The sequence below is a fragment of the Convolutriloba macropyga genome, chromosome 2, assembly GCF_964194025.1.
Source record: "Convolutriloba macropyga chromosome 2, txConMacr16.3, whole genome shotgun sequence".
NCBI classification, from domain to species: Eukaryota; Metazoa; Xenacoelomorpha; order Acoela; family Convolutidae; genus Convolutriloba; species Convolutriloba macropyga.
Window position 1 is genome coordinate 7521922 of NC_134469.1, and position 23030 is coordinate 7544951.

At 35.1% G+C, this 23030-nt stretch overlaps 2 protein-coding genes across 2 annotated transcripts in view; both read left to right on the forward strand.

Moving 5' to 3' along the window:
• The window catches only part of LOC142356107 (ER degradation-enhancing alpha-mannosidase-like protein 1), a 29328-nt gene extending 27359 nt beyond the window's left edge, over positions 1–1969 (forward strand). Inside the window, exons 10-11 of the mRNA XM_075408079.1 lie at positions 131–370; positions 1072–1969. Coding sequence (XP_075264194.1) covers positions 131–370; positions 1072–1161 — 330 coding nt within the window. The 3' untranslated portion in view covers positions 1162–1969. The remainder of the gene's footprint in view (positions 1–130; positions 371–1071) is intronic.
• A 3290-nt stretch (positions 1970–5259) lies between these two features.
• LOC142356118 (BAG family molecular chaperone regulator 1-like) lies at positions 5260–21498 on the forward strand. Its single transcript, XM_075408089.1, has 7 exons — positions 5260–5484; positions 11078–11209; positions 13592–13677; positions 16644–16763; positions 16927–17019; positions 17241–17303; positions 21184–21498. Exons 1-7 carry the CDS (start codon positions 5424–5426, stop codon positions 21244–21246), a joined length of 618 nt encoding a protein of 205 aa, XP_075264204.1. The 5' UTR covers positions 5260–5423; the 3' UTR covers positions 21247–21498.
• The last annotated feature ends 1532 nt before the right edge of the window (positions 21499–23030 follow it).

Consider the following 23030-nt stretch of genomic DNA (forward strand, 5'->3'; position numbering starts at 1 on the left):
CCCGTAGAATTTTTTTAATTCATAGAAATTCGAGCGGCCTTCTGTATCATTTGAACGTAATTGAAAATCTGTTGTCCAGCTAATTTGAGTTAAGCGAAAGAACTAATTGATAGAAGCTGTCATATTACAGCTATTTGATGAGGATAACCAGTTGCACTCTTCCTCTTTGACCGGGAAGTTCCTCTTCTCGACAGAAGGACATATCCTGCCAGTGCTAAAATACATGTCATCTTTCCAATCATCAACATCATCATCGTCGCCGTCTTCATCTAGTAATAGTCATGGCAGAAGTAACATGTCAAGTACAGCCTGGTTCTCTCCCAGGGAGCCTCTGCCTGTCAACAAAGAGTTCTCGAGACCAGAGCTCACGGTGAGTATTAAAAATTTTCCTAAAAATTTTGTAATAATCGAAATAAAATGTATAGAAATGTTTTGCATATTAAAGAACCATGTACAGTATCCTACCAACAGCACTACTAATATTCAGTGCAGTTTTTACATGGCCATCGTAAATCTTAAGTGGTCGAGTTTAAAAGATTGATCAACCTAGGATAATAAAGATGGTCTTTTTATTCAATTTGTCCGATTTGATTTTCCGTCGAAGCAAAAAAGATAAACTGTGCAAGCTCAGTTCTTTAAGTTGCTGTACAGTTCTAGTTGAGCTTTACAAGTCTAAGTGTGCGCTTAACCGAAACTGTAGAGAGGGCATTTATGATGTGCAGGGCAATATTGGCCCCTCGCATCTTACCCAGTGTGACTAGCTTCACTGGTATTAGAGCTGGCAATTGTCAAAATCTGCCATCACCATTTGTTTGTGATCAATTCGTACGACTGCAGTCGGTGATGTTTCTGCTTATTTGACTTCTCATTTTATTTGCTAGCTCTGAAAAGTGTTATTTGAGTAAGGTTGTTGAATTTTAAATGGTCTCCTTGTGTATGCGTGCGGGCAATCGGGTAGCTCTTCCAATGTATTAGTGGTCTGGCAATAGACGGTGTTGCAACTAAAATGAAAACTAAAATACGAAACAATATGAATTATGTCTTTTTCATCAATGTTTTTGTCTGTTGTAGTGTGATGCTGTGCCTTTCCTCTACCAGCACTCAATGCCTCTTCCGCCCCACATGTTGTACGAGATCGAGAGATTGGTTGGACTTCATTAACTATCTTCAGAGACTAGTAAACGCTCTCATCCAAAACGACCTGATCACAATTCTGGTTGTTGTTTCGTGGAAAATTCATCAACAAAGTACTTGTCTTGTCGCGTCTACAGGTGTACAGATTCCCGCCAACCAATTTTTTGCTGTCCTAGAAATTATCTAATGGTGCTTGTCTAATCAGATTATGCTAATGTCATACGTATGCTGTTAATGCCTATCGTGCTATGAAATGGTAGATGGTAGAGATCATTTACTGCTGGAGAATTCGCCAAGGGTTATGGTTGTTATAGACACTTACCTCTAAATGTGAGTGTTAAAATGAGTTACTGATCACTTTTAAGCAGACCAAGAATGCCGGCGACCTTGTTCCTCTTTATAACCTATAACCTACAAAAGAAAGCGAAAGCATTTTTCATCTACAGTATTTTTACCGTACAAGATTTTCAGCCGCTGACTAACTGCTCAAACGAAATTCTTTGCAATTTAATTGTTAATCTTGTCTGATTTTCTCCGAATGCTCCAATTTCTCCGAATGCGTTTTCTGCATCTTCAAGCCCTTTCATGAATGAAGATGGTTTAATTGTTAATCGGAAAGCAAGGAAATGATTTCAATATTTGCAACTACGGATCAGTAACTTATCTATATTTTAAATTATTTTATCCTACAAAGTCAATCAAGTTATTTTTTTCGATTTATTCTATGCTTTAGTTAGCACACGATACGTTTGATTAATTTGTACATATATAACGCTGAAAAAACCAAATGTTCAGTTATTTTTTTGTTTTGAGAAGTTAAGTATTGAGTATCCTGTTTTCTAATGAGACCGGTATCCGAAATATTTTACATAGACAAGCGAGACTTCTTTTGCAAGCAGTTGAATTCTGGGAAATTTTTTGTTACCTTCTAGGTTCCCTTTAATTCGCAGAACATTTAAGATGCTTAAGTTGCCAATGATCGAGAGTATTTGTCAATTATTAAGCAAATGTTTACTGGAAGATTAACATTGACTATACAAATGTGTTCTCTCTCTCTCTCTCTCTCTCTCTCTCTCTCTCTCTCTCTCTCTCTCTCTCTCTCTCTCTCTCTCTCTCTAAGGTTCTCGAAGAACAGCACCTTTGCGTGAAAATATTGGACTAAGAACCCGAAAAGCGCTGGATGTATTGATGATCTCTGATTAATTAATGGCTGATATAGCTAAGCGAAACTACTGCTAGACGTTCCTTCTTTTAATTTGTTTAGATTTTGAATACGACTTCTGACCACCTGGAATCGCAATAACTTTTGATTGTTTTCGTTTTGATGCTCGATGTGATAAGTACAAGAAGTGAAGTATAAGCAGTTATTTTTCTGCATATAGAATCTACATTAACCCATCGTGAAGTTTATAATAGACACTAGAAATGATGGCAAGCTTAATTTAGGATAAAAATTCAGTTTCGAAGTGTTGCATAATTTTTCCTTATTTTGAGATTGCGAACAAAATTTGTAAAAACTATATTAGTTCTATGGACTTTTTTATTCGATTTTATGTCTGACGATTTAACTTTTCGTCCTAAAATATTGAAGAAACAGGGAAACCCCACTGCTAACCTCCCGAAGCCCAAGCTGGCTACTACCAAAGCTAGCTGCTCGACGGTCGGTTGAGTGCAGTTCACCCGAATTTAGTCGGTTATGTCACTGGGGTGATTGTGATGGCTGAGGTGAGCTATAACTGGCCATCTGCTTTTTAACATTTTGAAGTTTTAACATTTTTTATTGTTGACTCATTTTGTTGTTTTTTGAAGTCCAATTTCAGTGTTTATTTTTACCATACCAACGCAGGAAGTGGATCGATTAAGCAATTCGTTCATTTTACTTTTTTCATAGTTAATTTTTTTAATAGCCGCGAAGCGATACGGGCTATTATTGGGGGTATCGTGGTTTTTGTAATTCGTTGTCTCCATCGATATTTCTTGTGACCATTGGCTTTTTTCATTTCAGTGACTTTACTGCTTTGCCGTTAAAATTGTGTGCGTGAGGTCATTTGTTCTGCATTAGGGTCAATTGCGTGATTTACATCACTCAAAAAATGACTTCTGAAATCACTTAATGAACTTTAAATTTTGAAAAGATAAATATTCTGCATCTAAGTAGTGGCAAACTTGTATGCCCTAATTCTTGAGTATTAGTCTTGAGCTTTTTATTTGGAAATTTAATTTTGAAAAAGCTCTATTAGGGATTTTTGCTTATAGACCGTATGTGTCATAAAATTGGCAGTCCAAATCTATCCCAAAAAGTCTAGTGTTCTATTAAAGGACTGGTGGTCAATCTGTCTATCTTATTTCTTTAGTTGTTTCATTTCCATGGAAGGCCACAAGCGTCTATCGCGGCTATTTTCCTGAAATCTGCCGTTTTTGTTCATTCTAGTTTTAAAATAGATAGAAAGTGGTATGTGAACAAGAATTCATTTTCACAATAATGTTTGTTCATATGCGGAAATTTGATGTTTTCTGTTCTCTTTTTTGGGCTTGTTGATTATTAATAGCGCGAAGCGATAGCGGCTATTATTCGGGGCATCGTGTTTTTTACAATTCAAAGAATTTGAATTGTATTGGGGCGCTGTCTTTCAAGATCTGATCACACATTTTCATGATTTTTGAAGTCAAATTGGTGAAGTGATTTTGGTCACGCCGAAACTGGAAGTAGAGCGAAAAAGCGAGTGGTTTTGCGGCGTGAAATTTTTGCGCTCTAATTTTAAAGTAGAGTGAGAAAACAGTGTTTGAACAAAAATTCGCTTTCTCGCTAGTGGTTTGTTCACATGCGGCAATTTCACTTTGATTTTTACTATTTTTTCGATTTTTTGGATCGGATTTTTTTCTAAATGGTTTTCCCAATCCATTCATAGTCCGTTCTATGTCTAGTTTTCTGGTTAGTCAATGAAAATTCTTTGAATTGTACGTCAGGACTTGTCCTATGTTTTTTAATTCGTCGTCTCCATCGATGGTTGTTTCGACCTGATTCCTTGTAATTGACTTTTTCAATGACTTCTACTGCTTTGCAGTTAAAATTTGTGTGCGTAACGTCATTTCTGCTGTTAGGTCAATTGCGTGACTTACATCACTCACAAAAATGACTTCTGAACTCACGTAATGAACTTAAAATTTTATGACAATTTTCTAGTTAAAGATAAATATTTTGCATCTAAGTAGTGGCAAACTTGTATGCCCTAGTTCTTGAGTATTATTCTTGAGTTTTTTATTTCGAAAATTAATTTTGAAAAAGCTATATTCGGAATGTTTGCTTATAGACCGTATGTGTCATAAAATTGGCAGTCCAAATCTATCCCAAAAAGTCTGTTCTATTAAAGGACTGGTGGTCGATCTGTCTATCTTATTTCTTTGGTTGTTTCAATTCATGGAAGGCCACAAGCGTGTATTGAGACTATTTTCCAGCAATGTGCCGGCTATGTTTTTAAAACTTAATTCATAGTCATTTTTAGGTTTTGTTTTGGTCAATGATGGTGTGCCGGCAGAAGCACATGCAAGAAAGAGAAATGACGGCTTCGACCAAACTAACTCTTAATCTTGATTTCTATGCACAAATGGAGTTTTGGAATTGGTTTTCTTTTTCGCGGTAGCAAAAGAAGATTTAAATGTAAATCTCACAAACGTTCTGAACTGTTGCCGAGGAACAACAGTGGACAAAGGTTAGCAGAGGCATATCGTGCCAAAGTCTAAATTAATTTGAGACTTCACATTTTGTTTCAGGTCTTATTTGTTTCATTGGCTTTTTGAGACTACTGGTCTAAAAGCTATCTCACCTATTTTCTTGCAATATGTCTGTTGTTTGGTCTTCACCAAGTCTGTCTCGTCTTCTTTGTCAATCTGCCCTTCCGTCATATTTGGTTATTAGCATCCTTTTTTGAATACCAAATTGACATTAGTATGGAACTGCCTCCCCCAGTATCTTTACAGCTATTGTTTGCAACTTTGTTGTAGATCACTATGACTGAAATGCCTTGTTACTGCTATTGAAACAATTTTAAAGAAAAGCGCAGTCGCTGGATGCTCTGGCTAATGAAATCAAAGTTTGGTGACGTTGTTTAGCTGAAAATGTGAATCATTGAGTAATGGTTTTTTAGATAAATATGGCTACATCGATAAAACTCATGAAAAGATTGTCGGTCGAGTTTTGAGCTCTCACGCGACGCATCTGCAACTTATGCTGTATATATTTTTTCCCCAACATCTACTGAAAATTGTCATTCGTCTTTTAACCTATCAAAATGCAGGGAAGTGAGGAAATGACTGGTGGTGGGGAACACAAGAATATCATTATCAAATACGGTACTTTACATGCTAATAGGAATCATCCCTTTGCTTCCAAGTCATGTCAAAGCTTCTGTGGCGATGTAAAAGCTGCTCACCCGTAGTTGGATCATTTTCACGTGCTTGAATTTGTTGTCGTTTGCGGAAAATGATCATTATTGAATTTAGTTTAAAAAATTGAATGTATCCCATTAATGCCATCTGAACTAATTATGATGATATCGTAGGTGGTTAGTGGCTGCAAATCTTATACTCCCACTAAGCTTTGGAAGTGTGTTTAATGGGGGAAGAAGCGACCACAATTGACTTCAGATATTGGCCTCCGATTTATTGCTCTCCAAACGAAGTTTGTAGCAATTATTTTAATCCTGTGGTCAAGCAATTTTTCGCTTGACCGATTTTTCGTCTGACCCATTTGACTTTTTGTCCTCATAAACGAGATAAACAGGTAGAGCTCGGAGAGCATTAAGTAGCCGAGCAGCTCTCTTAAAATCTTACGACTTACTAGTCGCTAAGTATGCGATTCAACGAAACTTTTGAGAAGACAATTTCAGCTATGAGGGGGGGGGGCAGTTCTTAGTCTTGAAAATCTTGAGCAATCGATGACAACTATTTAGTTCGCCATTTCTATCATTTGGCTGTAATTTCTAGCTCCGATGAAGACATTACTTCTGCTGTCCAATAGCCGCAAAGCGATAGCTGAGGCTATTATTGGCCTTCTTGGTTTTATATAGCCGCCGTCAGCCTCTCAATGGCTATTATTTAAACGCTCTCCTTTTTTTTAATTCGCTTTACCTTTTGATGACCTATTTCGTTTTACATTAGGTTAGATTTTGACGTTTGAATTACGTTCTGACTTACCAAACTCACTTGAATGGATTGAATGGATTTTAATTGAATGGATTTTAAATTCTTTCACGCATTGATTTACGCAATGTGAACATGGACAAAGTCAAAAGAGCAAAATCAAAAGAAACGGGATAAACATATAAAGCCCGGTCATAAAGTCAGTGCATTAGGTTATCAAAGTTCATTAAAGCGATTGCCAGTTTACATTTGTATTATGCTTAATTGGTGTCAGTTTAGCGGCTGAATTATATTTAGAATAGCTAATTGTTAGAACCTAACCGAATTATGCAGAATTTGCACACCAAAAAGGATTTGCACACCGGGCTGTTTTTTATTTCGTCGTTAAAATTTTTGTTACGACCATATGACACTTTAAATGTGCTTTTTGTTCATTCGTTCAATCAATTTCAACTGGGTTGAATTGCGGGCGTGACGTCTTTTTTCAGTCTTAGTGGAGAGAGTTTTTTGTTCATTCCCGTGATTACATTTTGGTCACACGTGACTTAAATCTCTCTTAAATTGAGTTTTCTTTACTTATATTCAATCAGATAAGGTCAAATGAGTGCGTGTCAATCTAATAGAAGGGTATTTGAGAGCAACTAATAGAAGCAGCAATGAAATAAACAGATTCGTAATCAAAATATAACATCTGAACATTTTTTAAAAGGTTTTTTCTTGGTCTGTTTCTTTTACTCTTTGAGACTGCTGATCTACGAAGCTATGGCGGCAATTGTTTGGCAATCTACCAACTATGTTTTTATGTGGCTGTATAATTAAGAAGTTAAATCTATTATTTACAACACAGCTTATGCGGTTTTCGTAATATTGTCCTAATTACTTTTATGAGCCTTAAGAGTTTTTTGTTTTTAAAATTGCTGTTTGTTCAAAGAACGGTTTTCGAAAACTTTTCACATATGAAATTTTATATTGAACTTTGCACTTTTTTCCGTTTTTGTATTGCTAATCATATCGCTAATCATAAAGTGTTAGACGTATTCTTTGATACAAGCTTAATTACTCTTACCGTTGTTATGGTAATTAATTTCGTGAGTTTAAAGTTTGCTTCCTGTAAATTCGTCTCCGGAATTGTCTTTCTAGGTGTAATAATTGCTCTGAAGCGATAGTCGTGTAGTTTTTTTCAATGGAATTTTTCTCTTGACCAGTTTTTGTTGTCTGACCCTTTTAAATTCTCGTTCTCAAAAACGGGATAAACAGGTAAAGCCCGGAGGGCATTAAGTAGCTGAGCAGCTCTTTTAGCCTAACACCTAACTAGTCTCCAAGTTCGCAATTGAAATAATGCTGCTGAGAAGGTAATTTAATGTTGTGGAGGACTTTGACCTTATGATCTTGATTGATGTAAAGCTTAAGTTTCTTATAATTTTGCAGAAGTGTTTTATGATTTAATGACTTAAACACTATTTCTTCTCTGAAAAGTGACGATTTTTTAAATTTGCCAGCTCTTTTGTTCTTTTCGATGCTTTTGCTTGTAAGGGATCACGCTTGACCCCCATTCTTATACCAGAATCCCTAAGCCCCAGCTGGCTACTACCAAAGACAAAACTCTCGCTTGTCTGAGAACAATTGGCCCGAGGTTAGTCGGTTGTTTTTACATATAAACAATTTTGAGTTGAATTGGGCAGCTGTCTTGTTTTATGATGCGTGTAGATTTCAAGATAAGAGTAGTTTAACTAGTTGCTTATATGTCTTTAATGCATAGTCAGGAAGTTGGTTGGTTTTCGGCGACCTTTGTTTTGTATTTGCAGAAAGAATTTTGAGGATTCACAAAAATTAGGTTTTATAAAACTTTTCCCACTACGTTCTAGGTTTGTTTCCTTGTTAATAGTCGCGCTCAACTCCTCAGCTTGATACTGTAACGCTCCTGTTTTTTTTTTTAATTTTCTACTTCGTTGAAAAACCATTTTCGCTTTACCTCACTTAGCCACTTTTTCGATTTTGCTTGAAATCTTAGAGTTCTCCTGGCTAGTTTTATTGTTTGCTCATTCTGCTTAAAAAACTTTTAAACAGCTGTTGCTCAGCAAGTCAATCTAAAATGAACAGAACCAGTATCAAGATATACAGATCCAGTATCAAAACACGCAATCAAAAATAGATAAAGCCCAATTTTAGGTGCCCGCTATTTGAAACTAATTTTTTAAGTCTTAAGTACCTTCTCTAATGCTTATTGGTGTTGGTACTCGCCCTTGTATTCTCTCATTAAGAAACATTAATATGTCTGACTACGAACTCCAATGGGAATAGTTTGCACTTATTTTTTTCGCAAGGGTGAATTTTGTTTCCGGTCCCTTTCATCCCAATCGGTGATATTGTATCAATGGCGGCTGTTTTCCGGCATTCCTCCGGGTATGTTTTGGCATGAAATTTATAGTGATGATTGCCATCACGCAAAATTTAGATGATTTAGTGGGCAGTTATTCGGCGCTGGAAGAGTGCCAAGTGCTTTTGGAGCTGAGTTTGAGAATGTTTGCATTAATTTACTGTTTCCAAGAGTTATTTCGATAACGTATTTGTCGCGAATTTGACATTCGTGTTTTTATGGTACCAAGATTTTTTATTGTACATAATTATTTGCGTTTTGTTCTGCTGAAACGTTTTATCTGTGGACAAATAATTCGATAACTTGGACAGATTTTCTTGTATTGTGTTATTTCTTTTGATCGGCAGTTGCTGGTACTTAATTTCGAATTGTGTCAAGTTTGAGTTTCTTATAATTTTTTTGATGTGTTTTATGATTTACAGGCTTCAGCACTTTTTCTTTCTCTGAAAAATGACAATTTTTTAAAATTTGGCAGCTCTTTTGTTCTTTTCGATGCTTTTGATTGGAAGGGATCACGCTTGACCCCCATTTTTATACCAGAATCCCTAAGCCCCAGCTGGCTACTATCAAAGACAAACCTCTCGCTTGTTTGAGAACAATTTGCCCGACGTTAGTCGGTTGTTTTTACATATAAACAATTTTGAATTGAATTGGACAGCCGTCTTTTTTTATGATGCGTGTAGATTTCAAGATAAGAGTAGTTTAACTAGTTGCTTATATGTCTTTAAGGCATAGTCAGGAAGTTGGTTAGTGTTTTTATTATTTTTTCGAACTTGTTTTCGGAGACCTTTATTTTGTATTTCTCTGAAATATGACAATTTTTGAAAGTTGCGAGCTTTTTTGTTCTTTTCGATAGTCCCTAAGGGGTAATTTTGATTAGTAGTAGTGTTATGTGCCTGTTAAGGCTGAATAATTTGATGCGCTTAAAGAATAATTACGCAGTTACTCGTTGTATTTGTCTCGAGATTAGTTTTTTTTCAAAAACACGTGGAACTTGTTTCAGTTTTTTTGTTGTTTTTTTCGTTCCTTTGACCCCGATTTGTTTCATAGTTGATGAGTTTTCCAAAGACGCATAGTGTGAACGGTCATTAAACACGAAGATATTAGATTAGTTTTGTGTCATTAGTTCTCTAAAAAGCAAATAATTTTTTAACGATTTTTTTATGTGCCTTAAAGTTTCGGAGTTGTAAGGCTAAGCTTTTAATTTTGGTGCGGATTGTCACAGAGCTTTTCAACGTTTTATCAAGGTCTAGTTTTTGCGTTTTTTTGACAACAAAAATTCTTCGAGTGGGAACTCAGGAATTGTCCTTCTATTTAAAATTAGTTTGTGTAAAGTTCAGTCATTTGCAATATTTGCGAATATTAGTTTCTCTGTTAGAAATTGGTATTGAACATTTATTGAACATCGTTGTGTGCGTAACAATCATATTATGTGCAATGGTACATACAATGGCTATAATTGCGTAGAAATGACGTATTGACTAGTGTATTGTTCATTCAATTCTAGAAAATTGCTTGTCATTAATTTCATATGACATGGATCTGATTTAGTTTATTGAGCTGCTTCAAGTCGCATAGAATATTCTGGAAACCTTTTCTTTTCGATGAGCCGTGTTTACCCTAGTCAAGACCAGAAAGCTATCTTTAAGATCTTGCAAGACAAAAGTTAATCTTGTAAGAACACAAGATTGTGCCAGATATCAAGTTATCTAGCAAGAGAGAAGTTTATCCTGCGATGTTCTCGAAAGATTGTTCAGGTTGAGCTGTCTTGGCTAGTTCAGTTTTAGCATTTATGCCATCAGAGACCTTTCAGGAGAGAGTGGCTCAAATTGAAGGGCACTTGAAAACACTTCTTACAATTGAAACAAATTACAAAGATTGCTTCTAGTGAAAAATCTTGTACAAGGGGGGTAGTAAATTGGAGAAAAAGGAACAAAAAGAACGTAACCTTAGAATTTTTAAAATCGTTTCTGCTTGACCGAAATTATAGAATTTGGATTAGACTCTGGTTTACTTTGAGAATTTTTGGTTTATTACGTAGTGTTATGTCGGTGTCCAGTTTTCAGCCAAAGATATTTTTTTTCATTCAATAATTTATTGCAACCCACTATAGACATCGTATGCTCATCGCGTTCAATTCTATTCACTAACTTGCATATTAGGAAGAAAAAAGGTATCGTCTTGTAAGATAACCTTTTTCTCGACTTGGGTAGTTGTATCCTTTAATTGTACTTTCTTGGCTTAGGGCTTAAAATCTGTTTGTCTATCATTAACTCATCTGTTTTGACTATCATTATTACCTTCTATCCTTACTCTTTTTCTGTCCTTTTGTTCTTTCCTATGCTCTTTTCAGACTCCTAATGAGAGCAGCTGTATTGTTGCTAGTAGTAATAGGCTGAGAGTGACAGGGTGCTGTTGGTGTTGTAGGCCCGGAGGAGCACCGTGTCAGTCTGCCCCAGAACCCGGATCCCTTTCAACCTCACTTGGTGCGGGATCTTGCATTCCTGATTGAGAAAGTGTGTCGCATTCCAGTAGACTCACAGAGAATCATATTCAAAGGTTAGTTATAGCTGGACCATTTTTTGTCATCTTAATCCGTAATTGGTGCAGGCAGCCACAATTTTTTTAAGGCTGAAAACACGATACTGTGAATTTATAGAGTTTTCGGGGAGCAATATAATTCAAGAAGCAAATGCATTTGTACCACGCTAGACAGTTGGAGAACATTTTGATTCATTAACTCAGCGTTTTTTTTTTCTGCTATTGGTCAAGTTCAAAATATATCAAATTTATACGGCGACGCGAACATTCAAATTAGTTTTTTTTGTATCTTTATTTTGATTGGCAGGTAAAAAGAACAAGTCTTATAAGACGATCAGATCTATTCAATACTTATTTTTTCCCTGTAAACTTTAGTATGGATAAATTTGAACGCTATTATGTAAATAGTATAATAAGAAGATTTAGCCATTTATTAATGGCCGCCTTCATCTTCTCAGCAGTCTATTATCTATTAGTGCGATCCTATTTTTCGACTCGGTAATTTTGTTGGAGTGTATTTGAAAGGGGAAGTGAAGTGCTTGAAAAAAATTGTCAAGTCAAATTGCTGAAGAACTCTGGGAAGAAAGTGTTTTGTGTTAGTGTTGCTTGGTTGAGAGAGAGAGAGAGAGAGAGCGAGAAAAACGTGGTGTAAAAAATGTCAATGAGCGTGAGGAAGTTTTTGATCACGTGCGGCTTTTTGAAGTTTTTCTCAGCTGTAACTCTAACTATTAGTCAAATGTTTTGCTCAATTGTATAAACTGCTAATAGTGGGTTCGAAAGCTTTTTTTAAATCATCCCAAGCAATATTTTTGCCCTTGGTGTCATTTTAGCTATTTTGCTTTGTTTTAAGCATTTCCAGCAATTTTCATATTCAATTTTTGATAGCGTTTGGGGAGTTTTGTGGTTAAAATCAGTTTTTCAACTGCTTTTTGATTGTCTCTCAATTTGACTAGTATTGATTTTGAGTTGTTTTGTTGAAGAAAATTGAGTTAATTTGCCCAAATTTTTGCCCTTTTTTGTCTGTTCTTTTTAAAATTTTTTGCCCATTTATTCCAATTTTATGGTTCTCGCTGTCCTCATTTTATCACTTCCCAACTAAGAGAAATTTTATAAAAATTGTTACAATGAAGAGACTTTCGGAAGCTTGACAGGGCACTTTTCACAAAATTAAATTATACAAAATTCAAATTTTTTTCAGGTTATCTATGTTTTTTAACTTTTTTTAAATGTTTCTCTGCAATGTATTGGTTGGATGACTGAACAATTTTTTCCATTTTTTTAGCTATCAACTTTTTACCTTGTCTGTCAATTTATATTATATTGTTTTCAACCACCTGTATTTCTGTGTCACCAGGTCTTACCTGTATTTTTGAAGTCGCAACTTGAAGTAAATTTTATCAGATGCTTTTTGTCTTCGTCTTTTTGTGTTATCATGGAAATTTTCCTGTTATTGTTTCAAACTGTTTTATGCAATCAAGGAGATGGTGCATCAGGTCAGTGAGGATAGTCAGTTTTCTACTCTGAGTCGTTTTTGGTATTCTTCGGCTATGTTTAATACTTTGTCGAATTAAAATTTGTTTTGCTTTACCTCGTAGCCGATTTTTCGACATTTTGCATGAAATGTTTTTGACTTCTCTGGGCTAGTATCATCGTTCGCTCGTTGTGCTGAAAGTGCTTTTAAACACCAGTTGCTCAGCATGGCAATCTGAATTGAACAGAATCAGTATGAAAACATGGAATTCAAAACAAACAGAGTAAACCCTTAGCCCAATTTTAGATGCCCGCTACTTGGAACTCGTTTTTATAAGTCTTAGTTACCCTCTCTAATAAATATTGGTATTGATACTAGCCCCTGTATCCGCTCATTAAATAACACGAGTATGCGAGTATGTCTAAGAACAAAATGAAATCAAAGTAGTTCGAACTTAAAAAAAGTGTTACATCAATCAGTTTTTTTTCCATTTTCTGTTCGTTCAATCTCACTCGGGGTTATGGGAAACAATGACGGCTATTTTCCGGCAATCTGGTGAGTATGTTAGATCAAATTTGGCGCTTTATGGTAGATCGGTGCTTTCATGCTCACACTCCTGCACGGTTACCTCAAATCAAATCAGATTAAAAGTTAAGCTCCTTTTTAGTTTGATTGCGCGTGAACACTGACAGTGTTTTGACTTAACGAGAAGAATTTAACTGTGTTCTATAATTGTAGACTCAAATGATATCTAACAAGAGAATAAGCTTTTGTGCAATCATAAGTTGGTCCTCACTAAATGTCTATCATAATCTTCAGAACCATAAAATTCAGAATCGCTAAACTCTGAAACGGTTATTTGATGTGCTCATCTTTTGCTACAGTTAAACGTTTGATAATCAGCTTCCTTAATTTGTATATTTGTTAAGGCAAATCCCTGCTGGACTTGGATGCGACCCTGTTCAGTTATGGAATAAGGAACAATTCCAAAGTGATGGTGATCATGGGCAACAAGGTACTTTATACAGTCGGCTATTTTCAAATTTTATGACTATATATATTTCGGGACTTCTTTGCTATATCAAAAACAATTCGAATAATTGAATCGAAAAATCAATTTTTTTAAAAAAAATTGCTTATTTTTGCTCTTGAACGAAGTTTTTAATTGCTCTCAGACGAAGTTTGTAGCAATTATATTAGTCCTGTTGGTCTTTTTTTATGCGATTTTTCGCTTGACCGATTTTTCGTCTGACGCTTTTGACTTTTCGTCCTCAAAAACGGGATAAACAGGTAGCGCCCAGCGGGCATTAAGTGCTCTTAGAGCCTTTCAGCTCTGTTTCAGCTCAAACTGTTTTGGAGACTTATACTTATACTTATGGTGTGAAGGGCGGTTCTGAGAGGTTGAGAACCCCCCCTTCCCGTTGACCCCCATCCCCACCGCGCTGTTGCCCTCCCCCCCCCCCCAACCCAGTGTTGCCCCCATCAGCCCCCAGTGCCACCAGTCAAAATACTTACAGGTAGATTTTTCCAAACATCTCAAAACCCAACTATCATCAGACCAGTTTTTTTTAAATAAAAATATTTTTTGAAAATAAAAAAATGAATATCGGCGGATAGAAAAATTGAATATCGCCGTTCTTATTGTCTATAAGAAAAACAGAAAAATGACCACAGTTGCAAGATTCGCCCCATGGAATATTGAGACCCCTTTTTTAAAGGAGGCGCCAGCTGAGCACATTAGCAATTAATTTGAATTAATCGGTGCCGTAAAAGTTGAAAATATCTTGTTGCTTTTTTCTGCAAACTTTGAAAATGTTTGTCTCGACTCTAACAAAAAATCAAATGGTTAGGGAAAAGGAAACAATATACCAATAGTAAGTAAAGGCTAGCAAAATTTCCCTGGCTTTTAGCAATATCCCTTGAAATCGTCAATAGGTCATTGTTCTCCAAATTGCTTGAAATCTAATTTTCTTAATAGGGACCAAGTTGTTTCCTCATTAAAAGTATTTAGAAAATATTTTCATAGAAAAAAATTGGGGTCACCTTAATGGTATTGTAGATCTAACCAAAATAAAATTTCTTTTACTAGAAGTCAATTTATTCCTAAATTTTTAAATGAATTCTGTGCTCAAATCTATCACAGCCTGCCAAAGCAATTCTGAACTATTAACACTATAAAATTCTCGAATTATTATCATTTTCCAATATGGGTCAGTGATAATTTGTTTAAATGCAAATCAGACATTTGATAGAACGATCAGTTGTTTTCAAGTCCTGTCTTTTTAAGTGTGAGTTTTGATGTGCTGTTCACTGTTCAAAAAGTGATTGTCAACTTTTCCGAACAAAAAACGTATAAAAACTTTTACAAAGTGAATTTTTTGCAGAAAGTTGTCACTCTTTTTTCTGTTTTTCTTTGTGAACTGAAAGTGGAGCCATTGTTTTGCTCCGGTTCTTTGGCCTTCTTGCTTGGTATTGTGTTAGAAACAGAAGTGACTGAACTTGATCCTGATTTTGACGCACTTATGGAAACTTGTTTGGAGCTACTTTGTTAACGTTTGGTGTTGTTTGCATTTCCTGCTTTTTTTCGAGAGCGTATTATTAGATTTCGGCATAATGATTTTTTGTATTTGATGGGTGTCTCTTGGCGGGTCTTAAATATGGAGCATGCTTTAACATTTTTTTGCCTTCAAGAAAATAAAATAAAGCGATATATTTTTAAATTTTTAGTTCTGTGTCTCGTTAAACTTAGTTGTTTCATTTAAAGTAGTTGTTTTTTTTCGGAACAATTAGTCCCTCTGGAGCAGACGAGGTAATTTATCACATTTTAATTTGATTTTGTTGTAAAGATTCGGGACGTTTATAAAGACGTTAATAGCAGACTTTTTCGTTTTTGCTCTTTTTTCAAGCAAAAAATTTTACTTTCTTCGAATTTAAGTGGTGCATTCAATTGTGGAAATTCTGGTTGCTGAGTAGGTGGCTGATTTAAAGACAAATTTAACTCCTGGCCGGTTTTTGTGCAATGAGTTGGTTTTGCTTAAGGAGTCAAACGGCAGTCTTCTAGCCATTTTTACTCTGTTGTATAGAATTTGCAACTTATTTGAAATTACAGATGAAACTGGCTGTTATCCCTATCAGTGTTATATTTAAGCTATTTTAGGGATCTGTATCTCATTGTTTCGTTTTGTTTGATTGTTTAATACGCGACTGCTTCTTCGTAGAAATTTTTAGCTGCCTATTGACAACAGTTTTGTTGGGGTAAAGTTTCTTAATGAGAATGATAGCAAAACTTTTCGAAAAATGTATTTTTGTTCAATTTTTGAAGTTTTTTCAACTGCTCTCGAATGATGTTTCAGGCAATTATTGTTAACGTCTTGTTCTTTTTTCATGCAAAAATGTTGCTGGACCATATTTGCGCTTTTGTTCTAGAACATTCTTTGACTCTCTAAGGACTTTACTTTTTCAAGCTTCACTTCGTCATTTTGAGTGATTTTAATTGCTCTTTCCGAAATGAAGTTTGTTTCAAATTACTTCTTCTGCTATGATTGTAATTAGTTTTTTGGAGGAGAATATACCAATCTAATTGAAGGTTTTTAGGGCAACTTTTAAAAACGACTATATTAAAAATCATTGTAAAAGTAACGACATCACACGAATTAAGAAAAGAACTGAAGTTTTTTTCTCTTAGATTTTAGGTCCGTTTTTTTGCTATTTTGAAGCTATTTGTCAAAGTACTGTTTGTTCCTCTTTTGTATTTTTAAAGTGCTCAAGTGATCCCGTAGATTGTTGATCCCGTCAACTTTTCAGAGATGTTGAAAACCAAAACTCTCTCATGACCTCAAATACAGAGATAAAAACATGTTAAGAGGCCTTTTTTGGGGTTGTGAAGTATATGTTGCTCGCATCGGAATTAGCACGCTTGCAATTGTCTGTTGGTGTTTTCATCACTTTTTGAATTTGTGGTAGATGGAAATGTGTTTTTAGCCCTCTAAATCGACGGCCGAAAGTGGGGCGATGGATAGTCTGCGCACAGTGCACGTGAAGAGTGAGGCCCTAGCTGAAGATCTCGACAACATTGAACAGAAAATACGCAATGTTCAACAGGTGCCCAAGTTTCATTTCAGGCTTAAAATATATGGAATCGGATGAATATTTTTAAAGCAGAAATCGGGTTGTTTTAACCTTCAGTGCGTTGCTTTTACGACTATGCGCAGCTATTACGAAGGTTGCTAAAGTTTCGACATTTTATCCTGTTGTTTTGTTTCAGGGACTTGTGTCGGAGAACCCAGAGACAATAAAACGATTGCTTCTGGGTAACGCAGACTCCTACATGCGATTATTAGAATCAATGGACGCCCTAGTGAGTATACTGGTTTAGTTCTGAAATCATAGTGGAAAAAACATTTTGAGTCTTAAATGATTTACAATTTGGATATTTGCCACGGAGCTATTGAAGTAATTGTAAGCAATAAACGACAACAATAGTTGAGCTGTTTGTAGATATGTCGATGTTCCTGATGTAGATTAAAGAAGCTGGTTTAGCCTGATTGTTTCAGCTGTTTATCAAATTGGTATTTTCAGGACCTTCCAAGTGGATCCAATGAACCAAAAACCAAACGGAAAGAATTAGTTCACAAAATACAGGTAAGCAATACATATGAACAAAAATTATGTGACTATTTTTGCTAATGATTTTATTGCTTCGTTAAAATTCAGTATGAACGCTTTTCCAATGCTCTCAAACAGTTGAAGTCCTGATTAACATCGATCGAGTTAGTTGTTGCCACTGAAAATGTTGGGAACACTGTGAATGCAAACATTTTTTGTAAAATTAAGGGGAAATAAATTTTTAGCGCATATGCTAACAAAATTTACCGCTGTTTATTTCCATTCGAAAATGATTTTTGACCGGTTTTTAGAATCATTATTGGCGGCTTTTTTGTTCCGACCCACTTTAGTGGGGGGAGGAACTATATACTCAAATGGGTTTTTTTTCTTCAGTCAATTTTGGCCGATCGATATAATCATCGTAGAGAGTTGTGAGTGGTATCATTAAAAAGTTCGTCCAGTGTAGAAAATGGAATTAAAAAGATTTTTTCAATTTTCTCTTTTTATAGGGAGTTATCGAGGCTTAAAGTTTTGTGAATATGTGACCTAATTCAGCTGTTTTTATTCACATTTTCGGTAATTTTGACCTAATTTTCGTCAATTTTGCTAAATTTTGTATAATTTGTTTTACTGTAGTGTTATTGATTTTATCTCTAAAGATAGAGGAGGTTTGCTGAATTCTTTGATTTGATTTTTTTCGCTAGAATTTTCAAAAAATTTTTCAAAGTTCGATTTTTTTTGGAACCAAATTTGCTTTTTTAGCCTACTTATTTCAAATTTGCTGGAAGTAGATGGCTTGATACAGCGGCAATATTCTTTTTAAGCTGACAAACAAGCTACTTCGACACCCGCTGGCTTTGAGAGTCTTCTGGAATTAATATTTCGCCAGTTTTTTTGCAAATTAAAACTCGATAACAAAAAAATGCGTTTTTATTTTTGACAAACTGAAAAATTTTGTTCAAAAATTGATCTATTTCGCAAACCATTTGAAAACATGAGTATTTTGTTCGACGCGTAGTAACATCTGCGATTATCTTGATCTCGACATGGATGCTCACGAGAATAAATTTTTTAGATTTTAATGAGGCGCGACTTTTTTTCAAAATATTTCGGCTATGTAAAAGTTTTTATGTAAACTTCTTTTACTTACAAGAAATTCAAATCAGGGCTCGATGATTGACAGACCGTTCACAAAAACGAGGGCCAAAGAGATTATAACACGGTTTCAGAATAAGGTCATGGTTTCTGTGGCTCTGACTAACTGTTTTCGTAAAAATTTTTTTATATAATTCTTGAATTTTACTTTCATTTGTTATCTTTTTGCAGTTAAATGATTTATTGTCCCCAGTCAAAGATGCAATCATTTCTCAGGTGGTATAAATCAATCTGGAAAATTCTTTTAGTTGTTACCTAATGTCCGTTTTGACTTTGAGTATAATTGTTTTAAGAAAATATCGGTTAATTTTTGAACTTTGCCATTATTTTTATCTTATTTCTCTCAAGTTAGCGCGCAGTCTCTGTAAAAACAAGCGGAAACCGATTTCCTGTGGGTTATAAGTTAATGTTTGTAATAGTACTATATTCAACTAATGGTCTCTCTCTTTATACTACGCGTTTTCTTTTTTTTTTCTTTTTGAGCATAATTGTATATTTTATGAGTTCATTTTGTTTTCTTGTCAATTTGTTATATTACTGACCAGACCAATTGAAGGAAAGCATAGTAAAGAAAATGCATGGCGTTGGAAAAAAGCGTATCTGGATATGTTAACTGTTTTAGTTATATAGTTAATTCTTTTTGGGCTGAGACACAGTTGTCTCGCAAAATTTAAATGGTTTTTTTTTTGTTTTTGCCTTTTTGTCATTTTTTTGTTGTTTTACGCCATATAAACTGATAAGAGTAGGTCTCAATTGCTACCACCGGCATATAACACAACTAGTTAAAGATTTCAGTTTATAGCTGTTTGTTTTAATGACTTTAAAATTGAAATAAATTTTTTTTAAAAGTATCCCTTTGCTTTCATTCACGTAACCATGTACCTCGATCTCAATAATTAGAAGTCTCAAATACTTTTGTTGATTCATGCTTTTTTGCGCTTGGTTATACGTCGTGATCTATTGCTTCGACCATTATCACAAAATTTTCCGAGGTTTCTACAATGTTAAATTTTTGGGTTTCTCTTTTTGTTATCTCGTAGTCGTCCTTTTTTAATTAAGGCTCGCTGATGTTAAAATGAAGAAAAACTGACAATTTACAGTTCTTACAGGCGTCATTTTTTAATTATAGTGCCTTGAATAGTGTGCTCTCGTAAAATCTTTTTAAGTTTTGGCTTCTTTATTTATTTGTTGTTATTTTGTGGGGTCGTGACTTAGTCTCATTATTAACAGGCCCAATTTGCTTCCTGAGGTATTGCAACTCAATCAATTGCTGTTTGCTGAAATTTAGGTCTGCTATGACTTTTGAAAATATTTGTTTTCAAAAAAATATATTTCGGTTTTTGAGCTTCATTTTTTTAAAATAGTTTTTCGGTCAATTTGTAGATCAACCTCTGTAAACACGGGTCACAACCCGTTTCCAGTGGGCTAAAATTTGATCTCTATAACAATTTTAGCTTCAAACATTTGTTTCTCGGGTTTGTTTATACTGTTAATACGAGATTTAACAAAATAATTGGGATTTATATTTGTACATTTTATAGGGTTTTTGTTTTCTTTTTAATTTATAACAATGATCGTAGGTTCCATTGGCTTTGAAATTTTGCGCAATTGAACTTTGAATGATGACATTTCTCAGCTGCTTCCTTTTGAGATATAAATGTACATTTAAGGGATTTCAGTTAATATCTGATGACATTAATAACGGTAAAATTAATTGTTTTCAAAAAGGGAAATGTATTTTTGAATTTCGCACCTCTTTGCTCTTTTTTGTCGACGTATTAATATGAGACCTGTTCTCACAGTCGCAGTGAGGACAGGTCTCATATTTTTTTTTAATGATGTATAGGTTAAATTGTTTTGTTTAGTTTTTATCTGATGCGAGTTTGATTTTGTGATTTTATTGTAGCCAGCGAGTTTGGTCCTAATTAGTGTTCGTTGTTTGCTATTTATTGTTGTCCTTTCTAGTAGTCCTATTTTCAAGGACGTTCATCGGCCCTCTAGGGTGGCATTATTGTATTCGGTTCTACTTTTTTTCACCCCTATTCATTTCAGCCCCTATCTTTAACCCCGATTTATTCACCCCTCTATCATTTAACCCCTCTATCATTTCATCCCGTCAATTAGCAGTCGACATTAAAGCATGCTTTGACATAATTAAGTGGATAAACTAATCCCACGTTCGGTTCTGATAGTTTCATATCAAATACCACGGGCCGCTGAGGCATGGCCATGGCCCGCGAGGCATGGCCAAATGATTATATTGCTAATTTAATAATCATTATTTTATAGAAAGATTGAAATCGTGGTGACATGATAGAGGGTTTAAAACATAGAGGGGTTAAATGATACAGGGGTGAATAAATCGGGGTTAAATGATCGGGGGTTAGATGAATAGGGGTGAAAAAGCGGTACACGATTGTATTCCATTCGTTGTTTATTGAACGATTTGTATGTTGTTGAAGGTTTTCTAACTCTTCATCATTTGGTAGCCAATTAACTCAGAAATGTGGATGAGCGGGGTCGGAACCTTATGTGCGTACGCACATTACCGAGCCTCCTTGTTTGTTCGCGCATCGAGCGGCAAAAAGGTCTCAGATATTTCGAAGTAGGACATGCCTCATTGAAAGCATGAGAGTAAGTAAATTATTAGACCCTTCTTTGGCTTCTATGAGCATGTTATAATCAGCAAAATTCGGCTGTTATTGAAGAACAATTTGTTCACTCTATGTTGGTCAATTTTTGATGGTTTCTGTCTTTTCAGACATTCTTAGACAGAAATGATAACCTCAAAGCAGTTTTGGACACCTTGGTTGCCAACTCCTAATTATTCTTTCCCGCCAAAATGCAGTCACCTCGTTTTATCACCCCGCCCTAGACAGAATTGCCCACTTGATGCATCTCTGTTGTAGCCATTCAAATGGACCTACCCAAATTGGGAAAGATTGGAAATGTGATTGCCAATTCCGTCCTTATTTTGTGATCAACTTTTTGTTTTGTACTTTTCTTTTGCTTGTTTAATGCTCAAAATTACTATTTCAAATTTTTTATTACAGTTAATAAAAAAGTTCATATCATATCGCTGTTTTCGATTCGAAAGTTGAGCGTTTTAAGGAGTTTCAATTAAAACAGGACTGTGAATTCGGACAGTAAGGCACAAGCGACGAACGGGGTGTCATTAACGTTGAAGACATCAGTAAAAAAGTATCGAAATGGCAGTATTAATTTGTAATTTAAAGATACTTGCTTATGCTTATAAGTTAGGGCGTATGTGCGTAATCGCCAAGTGAGATGTATTTGCATATGTACAAAAAAAACAAATTTTAAAATTCTGTTTCGCAACTCAAACAGATTGAGCCAGTGTATCTTGCTGTTTAGCTTCCATCAAAGTTATAGCGGATATTATTGATTCAATTTTTTCCCGAAAGAAAGGTACAAATTTTCTTGATTTTCGTTGAGAACTCGTGATTTTTTTTTACCTGAGAATTAGCTTTTTAGCTGGTATGTTTACACTTTTTATCATTTTGCTCAAGGCAATAAATTTAATAAATTGCTCTATTTGACAGGCTTTAAATTTCGTGCTTTTTATGTAACAGACCGTATCTTAAGCAAAATTTTGAAAGATAATCGAAGAGTTGACTTAAATAGTCAAGATCTAAAATCAGATTTAAGAGATCAAATAGGGACATTCTTTGAAAAATTTACTCCCTTCTTATGCTGGTTGCCTACCAAAATTACGCTTTCCCTACCGGAATTGCACACCAAAAATATGCAGACGTACAGCGTGCGCCTTTCAAATTTCCAAAGCATTTAATTTGTCATTTCAAAAACGGCCTTTTTGAAACATTTTTGATTTAAATAGTGCATATTGAGTTAGGCAGTTAATCGATTTCGGTCTCAGATTTTGTTTTTTCCCAATGTTTAAGGCTGAATAAAAATGCTAGATTTTAATTATTCTATTTTTGAAGATACGAAAGAACCTTCACTCAGTATCGCATTTTGACTTTGATGAAAAATGGGCTGTGTCTCAGATAGAAAGGTTCTCATTCTTTTGAAGAATTGTACCCGATAAGTCATCTTGCGATAAGTACAAATGGAAGACTTCAATTTTCTCCCTGGTTCGGTCAGTGTTATCATGTTGACTTCTTCAGCTTGAAAAGCTACATAAAATGCCAACTCGTTTTAAGCTAAGTTTTTCTTCAATTAGCTAAATAGAGTCTAATAAGAGGCAGTGCTGGTGGAAGTTTTTGGTTTATGATACTACTTTTTAATTACTTCAGGATAGTAACTTTTTAATAACGTCCTCAGAATGACTTTACACTGGCAGAGCTCTGGAGATCTCATTACCAAATCCCGAACACCTGATGCTCCAGAATATCCATAGAATATATTTGCCTTCTACAGCGTTTCGGAAGCAACCCGCGAAAACAACGTCCTAATTTCAGATATGAACAGGAAGGCTCCTTTGCAAAAATGTTTCCCACCCCCGCTCAACCGCATTTTTGATTTATTTGTCTACCAAACGCTGATAGGACAGAAAACATTCAAATTTCACAATTTTCAACAACCCTTTATATAAATAAAAAAAATGCCACAATAGAGGGAGGATAA